The sequence below is a fragment of the Orycteropus afer genome, unplaced genomic scaffold (genome assembly GCF_000298275.1).
Source record: "Orycteropus afer afer isolate SDZICR_OR568_19922 unplaced genomic scaffold, OryAfe1.0 scaffold00116, whole genome shotgun sequence".
Taxonomy (NCBI): Eukaryota; Metazoa; Chordata; class Mammalia; order Tubulidentata; family Orycteropodidae; genus Orycteropus; species Orycteropus afer.
This window is the reverse complement of record NW_006921703.1, coordinates 3,163,503-3,173,680: the sequence shown is the minus strand read 5'-3', so window position 1 is coordinate 3,173,680 and position 10,178 is coordinate 3,163,503. Positions and strand designations below refer to the sequence as shown.

The 10,178-nt window shown below is 32.7% G+C and overlaps 1 protein-coding gene across 1 annotated transcript in view; it reads right to left on the bottom strand.

The window, feature by feature from the left end:
* Positions 1-483: 483 nt before the first annotated feature.
* Positions 484-10,178, bottom strand: part of RBM46 (RNA binding motif protein 46) — an 85,380-nt gene continuing 75,685 nt past the window's right edge. The window contains exon 4 of the mRNA XM_007943971.2: positions 484-683. Coding sequence (XP_007942162.1) covers positions 484-683 — 200 coding nt within the window. The remainder of the gene's footprint in view (positions 684-10,178) is intronic.

The window sequence follows — 10,178 nt, the reverse complement described above, 5'->3', positions numbered from 1 at the left end:
TTTCTCATCATTTATTTCTACATAATAGTTAGTTGCTTCTGCTTAAACACTTGCTCTAATCTCCAATACAGATAGTGATCCTTGGCAATCAAATCCAGTGTAATCAGTTTCTACAAGTGTTTTAATATTTATGAAAAATGCTATTTAGCAATGTTATTATGCAAAAAAATTAACATAAAATACTGGGTTCTAATGTCCACTCAGAATTAGAAATTTAAATCCCAAAAGTTTAAAAAGAATAGTAGTTTACTATACCTTTATCAAGAGAAACTACTGAATGACCTTTTAAACCTTGCATTTTCACAAGTTCTACAACTGTATGTTATTCTGAATTGTTCACTGTTATTGCTGATGTTTTTACTCTGTTAAAATATACATTTATCCTTCTAAAGCCAATGTGCAGACCCGATTCTAAAATAAAATAGCACTTTAATATGCATGCTTTACAAAGAAATTTTCATACTAATGTTTACAATATTTTCTTCAGAAGAATGAGGCCTGATTGGAGATATATAGTCGTTGTCCAACATGGCTGCCATTAGCAAATGATATTGTTGGTGACAAAGGATAGCTTGAATAAGAATAAGGCCTTGAAGTATAAGGAAGCACGCTGGGAGTCCCAGAAGAGAGGGTAGCACTAACAGGGGAAAGACTATTTATTGAGCTGCGACGAAAATTGTAGTCTGTAAATAAATACATGAACAATTATGCTGCACATATTTATGGTTATAAATTTAATTCAAAGAGACAAAGCATTAAGACTCTAATCACGTTTTAACATAATATTTTAACTTTCAAAATCCTGATGATACTATATTGCTGGCAAAGATTGTTTCAGCATTCACTACGTTGCAAATCCTGATAGCTTTATCAGTCAGTATTACGTATCCTTCATTGACATGTTTCAGAGATCTTACTAGAACGAGTTCTTGGATGTCTATTGTTTTGCGAGGTTTTTAAATATTATTATTATTAGTAGTTTGTTTTTGTTTTTTGGATCATAGAAAAAGAGAAACTCTGATTTATCTTGCTCCGTAAGGAAGCTTTTTTTAAATCTGTTTCTAGGGCTAAGGAGTAATCCATGAAGAAAAAGTAAAAAACAGCCAATTCATATTTGCTTCTTTTTATGAGACTGTATTAGGCAACAAACCAGCAGAAACATTCACCCCTGGACTGTAGAAACGTTTGGTGTAAAGTAACTGCCTAACAGTTCATTATTTAAGTACTACTATAAACATTTATACAACTCAACACACTAATTTAACATTAGAGTCGGACTGATACCATAAAACAGTAAATCTTTGTAAGATAAACTTCAAGAAACCATTATCAACTTAGAGTATAGAAAAATACCCAAAATTAAACAAAATTATTTTTAAAAAAATTTGAAATACTACTATTCTGCAATAAACATTCATCTTATGTACCAATTATTTCCTGCTTCATTAATTGTAGTATTTCTTATGTGTGTATTAAAGACCAAATTTGTAAATCCTGTATTTTCCAAAAACTCAACTATGTTCTTTAGTGTAGAATAAGCCAAGGGTGTCACAATGGCTATGAAATGATTATTTATAAATATTAAGGTGTTATTTAAGAATGAAAGAAAAGGAATTAGGTAATTCAACACAGAGGTAAAGTTTTTTTCTGTAATATTTTCCTAGTACCATAAATAAGGTCTAAAACATCTGAGTATTAACTTAATGTTGTCATGGGGCTTAATGTTTAGCCAACAGGAATGAGATCAACTGCAGGAGAATAAGCTCAAGCAACATCAGAAAGGACCTAGTTAAGAAAACAAAATGGAAAAAAAATCAGTTAAATATAGATTTAATTTCTAGAATTGTAAAAGCTCTTAACTTGAATAATTTTATAGTCTTTTCATTTTTATGAATGGTACCACAGTATCTAATAAAAGCAGTATATAACAGGAAGACAGAAATGCATTTCAAGCATTTTGCAACAGGATAAGGAACTACTATGCTTCCATTTGTTTTTCTAACAGTCAAAGAAGGATGACTCCAGGAATTCACAGTTGAAGTTTTTCATCTTCTAAAGGATCCACTTTGCCTGAGGGTTATACTTCTGAGCAGGAACAGAAACATCACTGTCCCTGTGGTATTCTGGAACAATTGATTTTTTAGAAAACTTGGTTCTAATTCCCTCCCTGAAAAGATTATTAAACAAATACAATCAATTCCCTGTTAGTCACATATTTATGATATATCTATAAATCAATATACTTCAGCTTTTTCACATTTTAACAATACAGTCATCTACAACAGGATTTAGAAGAGCACATCTTCTAACAGTTACCTTTCTGTCACTACATTTCTTCACAGATATGTGAAGTGGTTTTCAAAGAGGTATCACTTTTGCTCTTGATTTACAGTCAAGAGTTAATGCAGCCTACATGAAATGTAGATAGAGTAAATATCTTCAGGGAAAGATTTCAAAGAGTGAGCATACTAGCATAGTGCTAAGCAATGAATACCTGCATTTCTAAAGTCCTCTACTGAAAACTTCATTTTAAAATACACCAATACACTGTTACACTTCCACATTTTGATGACAATTAAATTAAAATATAAAATTAAAGTTGACCATGATGACTTACACTCAGGATAAATCAAGAGAAAAAAAAATTCCCTAAGATACTACAAACATTAAGTAACAAAAAACCTTCACGTAATTATAAGATTTTACAAGTATTTCAAAAATAAATTTTATTAGAATTTAGAAACCCAAATATATTAAGAAAAACATCTGGGTGATTAGAAAATAAAATGCATACCAAACTTAAGATAATAAAATATACACTTAACTAGCAGGATTAAACTAGAAGTAGAATCATGTTTTCCTTGTATCTAAAACAATTTACAAATCATAGAAAACTAAAAATCAGGAAGCCTCATGGATTTTTAGTAAGTTAAATTTCCTGGCACATACTTACTTGCCCACCCCTGGGTTTTCTTCCCAATGAACACCCTTAGCTCTTCAATCATGCTGTTTCTACCTCAAACTGGGATGTATACTCCCCTGTCCCCTTCTTAAGGGAATGATACAGAACCAACTTCAGAATACAAATTTTACACTAAGTGTTATTCAACTAACACTTTTTAAATTATGGTATAATACATATAATAAAATGCCTAAATCCTATGTGTTTATTTAAATGAGTTTTGTTAACTCTTTTACATATCCATGCAAAACCAACACTCAAAACACAAAAATAAGATATCCTTCAAAAGACCATATCCATCAACCTAGAAGTTCCCTTGTTACCCTTTCTAGTCAACAGCCTTCCACTTCCACTGGAGGTAACTACTTTTTGAACTGTATCACAATAAGGTTTCTCTGGACTTTGAATTCATATAAGTAGAATCCAAGTACATATTTTTTATGTTCAGCTGCTTTCACTCCACATAATTTCTAACATTAATTCATGTTATTGTATGTATCAGTAGTTTGTTCTTTTTTAATTGTTGAATAGCACTGTAGTGTATGAACATACCACTATTTCATTATCTATTCACCTGTAAAAGGTTAGTTGGATTGTTTCTAATTAGTTTGTTCTAATATGAATAAAGCTGCTATAAATATTCTTGTTCAAGTCTTATATGAATCTATGTTTTTATTTCTTTTGAGTCATACCTAGAACTGGAACTGCTGGTCATAGTGTAGCTAGATACTGTCCAACAGGTTTCCAATGTGATAATTCTACATTTATACCAATCAAATATGAGTGCTCCAGATAGTCTACAACCTCATCAACATTTGGTACAGCCACTGTTTTTAACTTTAGCCATTCCAGTGAATATGAAATGGTGTATTATTGTAGTTTTAACTGGAATTCCCTGATGACAAATGATTATTTATTGCTCATTTATATATTTTTTGAATAGTGTCAGCTCATGCCTTTTGGTCATTTTACTGAGTAGTTATCTTTTTAAATTGTTGATACTAAAAATGGTTTTGACTAATCAAATTATCTTATTAAAATCAAAACCAGGAACAGGTTAAGGGCTTAATTAATTCAAGCTACCTGTTTCACTGATGAATGACAGAGACAAAGAATAGTTGATTAAATAACTGATCCATATTCCCACAACTGCCTGGAGAAAGAGCAAGTTAAAAATTTGGCCTCCTAATTCAAAGACCTCTTTAAAAGTGCTGAAGAGCAATGACGTGTCTTTGAAAACTAAGGTACACCTAAACCCAAGCCATGATGTTTTCAATAACCTCATATGCATGTAAAAGCTGGACAATGAATAAGGAAGACCAAAGAAGAGTTTAAGCTTCTGAGTTGTGGTGCTGGCAAAGAATACTTAAAGTACCAGGGACTGCCAGAAAAAGGAACAAATCTGTCCTGGAAAAAGTGCAGCCAGAATGCTCCTTGGCAGCAAGAATGTCTAGAGTTTGTTTCACCTACTTTGGTCATGGTCTCAGAAGGGACCATTGCCTGGAGAAGGATATCATACTTGGTAAAGTGGGGGGTTACTGAAAAAGGGGAAAAACGTCAACAAGATGGACAGATACAGTGGCTGCAACAAGGGGCTCAGGTATAGCAAGGATTGTGAAGCTAGTGCAGGACCAGGCAGTGTTTTGTTCCGTTGTACACAGGGTCACTATGATTTGGAGCCAACTTGATGGCACCTAACAACAACTACAATTCCTCAGAAAAATGAGCTCTAGTAGCACTATAAGGCATTGGGCTGCAAACCAAAAGTTCAGCAGTTCAAACCCACCAGCTACTCCATGGAAGAAAGATGAGGTAGTCTGCTTCTGTAAAGATTTACAGCCTTGCAAACAATATCATATCGTTATAAATCAGAACTTACTCAATGGCGTGGGTTTAATTCCTAGGAAAATGTCATCTCCATTTCCCCAAGCTTTTTCACTCTGGCAACCTTCTTCTCAAACTGGGTTGAGTGGAAGTGTCTCAAGAGGTTGTGTGAGCAGAGAGACAGAAGTAAAGTTGATGGTCCTCTAAGCTCCCTGGCTTCTGCTTGCCCCCTCCCCTCCCATTTCAATCCACACATCTCTGCATTCCCTTGTTTTACATGCTAAAGTTTTATGTAATATTTCAATTGAAGAAAAGGTTCCTTTACAAAAATATAGAGAAGCAAAAAGTCTGAGAATTATTCTCTAATATATTAGAGATAACACTTTGATTTAAAAAAAAAATCTATAATGTCACCTTTCTTTTTAAACTGCAAACATTTTTACTGAACAAATTTAATCTACAACAAGAATATAAAATAGGCTTATATTAGCCTTATATGTTAATTCTAATAAAGTAGTAATGGCTAATAGAAACCCTGAATTTACAAAGATTCTGAAATTGTGTCTGGACTAAGCAAGGAAGTGAATATTAACTTGCACCATGTCTGACAAAGGAGCAAGTACAGAGACAGGCAGCGCACACACACACAAACGCACATATACACACACACCACACACTAGTCAATACAGCTTGTGTAGTCACAATATTTTGGTCTAATACCTTTCTCTGTACAATACAAGAAACAATCTGGTAGTGAAGACTGCCAATATATTCCTCAGTGAAATGTAAGCAATGAATATATATACTGACTTATTGAATTTCTCATTTTCTTTTGTTAATAAATTTATCTCACACAACTTGCCCAAACATCACAGATTTTCTAGCTGCTGTATTGGCTTGCTTTAAAGTGAGTTCAGGGGAAAATGTGTTCTCATATTAGTTCTGATCATCTTTTTATTTCAGTTTGTTTCTGACTAGACACTCATTAAAATAATTTTCCATTATATATTTTTTTCATAATTTGTTACTTTCTTCTCCTTGTTAGCTTTAAGTTCTACCTCTACATTGAGAGCATTTTTAAGGTTCTTCTTAAATGGACGACTCAATAGCATATTCACAGAGTTGTGCAACCAACACCTCTATAGAATTCTATTAACATTTCCATCTCACTAAAATAAAACTCTGTACCCATTATCAGTAACTGCTCATATTCCTCTGTCCTGCCCCAGTAACCACTAATCTTTGTGTTTCCATAAATTTGCCTGTTCTAAACTTTTCATATAAATGGAATCACATGCTATGTGGTCTTTTGTGGCTGTTTTTTTCTTCACTTAGCATAATGTTCTCAAGGTTCATCCATGTTGCAATATACATGAGAACTACATTCCTTTTTTATGACCAGATAATATTCCACTGCATAAAAATAACTTAGTTCATCCACTGATGGGCATTTGGGTTGTTTATACTTTTTGGATATTATGAACAATGTTGCTATGAACATTCATGTACAAGTTTTTGCATGGAAATATACCAACAATCCTCTTGAACAAGTACCTAGGAATGGAATTGCTGAGTAGCATGTTAACCAGGTGATTAAATTTTTGAGGAACTGGGAAAATGCTTTCCAAAGCATCCTCAATATTTTACAGCAGAGTATGAAGTGAAGCAGCTGATCTTTTAATCTACGGAATACATTTCCATGATCTTTAATACATATTTGAAGTATTTCTTCAGATTTATATGGGAAATTTACTGAAATTTTGAAAAAAAAAAAAAGAAACCTCCTGATTTCCTCATTTTATTATTTGAATTCAAGGAGAGGTTGCTATGAGCCGGGTCTGACTCAATGGCACATAACAACAACAGCAACAGACATTCAGAAACCATAACCAAAAGTAGTTATCTTGCAATGAAATCCATTTTATCTGCAAAATAACTTGTTTCCTTTTTTTAAAAAAATTGTACACAATACATTCCCAGAACATACACTATTGACTGGGTTCAACAACAGACATAAAACACCACAGAAATGCAAATAACATTTATCATTCTGTATTTTCTATCTTAGTACAAGACCTAACTGTAAAGCAAAGGAAAATCTTTCCAGAATTGCTAGTTTAAAAAAAAAAAAAAAGTATATAGAGCTTTAAAAAATTATAAACCAATTTTAACGTATTTAAAAATCATTAACCAGAAACTTTTAAGGGATTAACTTTTGATAGAGCAAAGTATCATCCAATGTTAAAGGGGCCCAAGAATATGTTAATATTAGCAATGGATAATTGGCTAAGAAGACAAGCTATTTCCTGTGACTGCTTCCTTTTGAGTACTGGTTGGCTAGTTTCTCTAATAATTTATTTTTACTAAGGTGGTGTTTTTCACATTCAGTATTGGGGAAAATAATCACCTGCATTTGTTTTTAAACTGAAATGATATTTCAATTTGCAAGATATTTTCCCATATTATTTTATAAGAATGATTTGTTGTTGTTTGCCATCGAGTCAGACCCGACTCAGAGCAACCCCTCCTTGGGTTTCTGAGGCGGTATCACTACAGAAGTAGATTGCCCAATCCTCCTTCCGAGGAGTGGCTGGTGGGTTTGAACTGACAGCCTTCTGGTTAGCAGTCGAGTGCCTTAGGCACTATGCTACCAGAGCTCCTAAGAATGATTTAGGTTTTATAATTTTCTGTGAAACTATGAAGTTATGTTACAACTATCATAAACACATGCACTTGTCGGACTTTCATATCTTTTTTTTTTTTTTGAAACTACAGATGCTTCATTCTAAATTATTTATGTATTACAATTTAAATTTACAAAAACAAGGGTTACAAATTCTAGAAAATGCCAAGGAATATACAGTGAAAGTCAGCAGGTCAGAGGTTGCTGAGAAAGAGAGTAAAAAGAAGAACAGAATACAAAGTGACACAAGATAACTTTTGGAGAATGTTTTCTTGACTGTGGTTGATTGTTTCACAGATTATACATGCATTAAAAATGGATCAAATTACATTCTTTAAATACATATATTTCATTATCCTTCAGTTTTATAACTCAATAAGTTATAAAACAAACAAAACCCAAGTGTTTCTTTGGATTAGTTTGTTTCCTAACTCACACTCCCATGTAATTCAAGTGCCTCAAAATAAGAATCCTTTAGTCAAATAATCCTGGGAATAATACTGAGGAAAGACAGATTCAGAGTTTTAATAGCTTGCTACTATGATTATTCAGTATGCTAATATGCATTATGATTCCCAAGGGAAGTATATAGTATAGTTTTTCCCAATCTTATTAGACCTTAATTAAAAAAAAAAAAAAACTATTGACATCAAGTCAATTCTGACTCAGCAACCCTTTATGACAGAACAGAACTTCCCCATAGGTGTTTCTAAGGCTATAAATCTTCACAGAGTCAGACTGCCACATCTTACTCCCATGAAGCAGTTGGTGAGTTTGAACACCAAGCTTTTCAACTGGCAGATAAGTACTTAACCATTGCACCACCAGAGTTCCTCAATTTAGGAACAGTTATTTCACTCATCATTTATGAAAATCAGTTTGAGAAGAATTTTTAATAAAGATAATATGTAATGGCAAAACACTAAAATAAAAGAAGTTTTTCAGATATTTTGAACACAGCAATTACAAACTCAAATGCCAAAGCACAACAAATAAATAAGAACTCCAAAAGGGCCAAACGTAAAACAATCAGTGCGTAACTATATAAATCAAGCCTAGTTGCTTTCCTTTCAAAACCTGAGGAGGCCAAACACCATCTAGAGTATCCAGTTTGCTACCTTTCTATGAAGAGGTAAATTACACACACACACACACACACACACACACACACGCGCGTATGAAGTCAGCACTATTTAATCCATACAATAGCTTTATAAGATAAGCACTATTACTATTTCCTTTGAAAGAAGAAGTAACTGGGGCATAAAAAGGACATATAACTCAAGGACCCAGAATTAGTCCATGGACTGCTGCTACCCAGGGAAAAACAACATTCTTCTTGCCTCTGCACGTGAAAAGAAGTTCAAGATAGCAAAAATTTTAACTGGAACTACAAACTACCTTAGTTTCCTAGCTTATCGTCAGTACCAGGTACAAAAACCACACTGGAGTCCTAGAAAAAAATGACTTTTATTCTAAATTACTTAAGTAGTATATTTGGTTTGATAAGGGTGAAAAAAATTAAAGTCCCATGTTTAGGTATAAGTGTCAGAAATGCTAAGTAAAACAAACACTCCAACTATATCTACCTTAAAATACTATCATTTTAACATCTTAGTGGTTTATAATGTACACTAACATTTTAAAAGCTCTGAGATAGCTCTGAAATATGGAAACTAGCATAACTTTTTTAACACTTTGATAAATGAGTCTGTAATTAATAAAGTTATAATAATCAAAACAGTGTGCAAAGCTACACTGAAAAATCTTTAGTACTTCTTACAATCACAAGAAGAGAAACTTAAAATTGGCTTTCTAAAAAACTAAATATATCACTTAATATACCCAAAAGAATATTTCTTACCTGTTTATTTTCTCCAAATTTTTCTACGCAGGTCCAGGCTGAGGAGACTGTGTTCCCTGTCTGTAAGCAGTGGAGACAGAAAATAATTGAGTCTTTAGAATGATGTTATCCCTATCTTGGAAGTGCATGGAATCCTTGATTATTTTAGTTAAAAATACTTTTGACCAGTAAACGTGAAAATAAATTTAGAGAAAAAAAACAAGTAACAAATATTTATCATTTCTGAAGTTCTGCAAAGATAAACAAAGAGAATGGCATTTTTATTTTAATAAAAATTATGAATTATTAAAAATAAAATTATTAGTTGGTCTTTTCAAGAAGTACTACCCTACTAATAAGATAGAGTTATAAAAATAAATGATGTTGATATCTTCTGATAAGCAAAAATGCCAAAAAAAAATCTAAATGAATTTTTAAAAAATATGACTGCTATATAAGGTAGAGCTGCTTTACATATGACATATAATTTCCTTCCTGTATTAAAAACAGATGTCTGAAATATTAAGAGATGAAAAATATTTCACTTGTTGACAGCTAAACTTGGTCCATTTGAAGCCTAATTTAACCATATATATTACAAAGCTACATTGGCCAACCATTCATTTTAATGGTTCTCTCTATCTTCAAGATTTCTGATAGGGATATATATCCAACTGTCTATGCTAAAAACTGCAAAAAAACATGACCAAATAAAAATGTTTGGTGATTCACAGATGATCTATAGATCTAAAAAACTGTTGTTGTTGTTGTTGTTAAGTGCCGTGGAGTCGTTTCCGACTCATAGCGACCCCATGCACAGCAGAACAAAACACTGCCCGATCCCGCACCAGCCCCACAATCCCTGC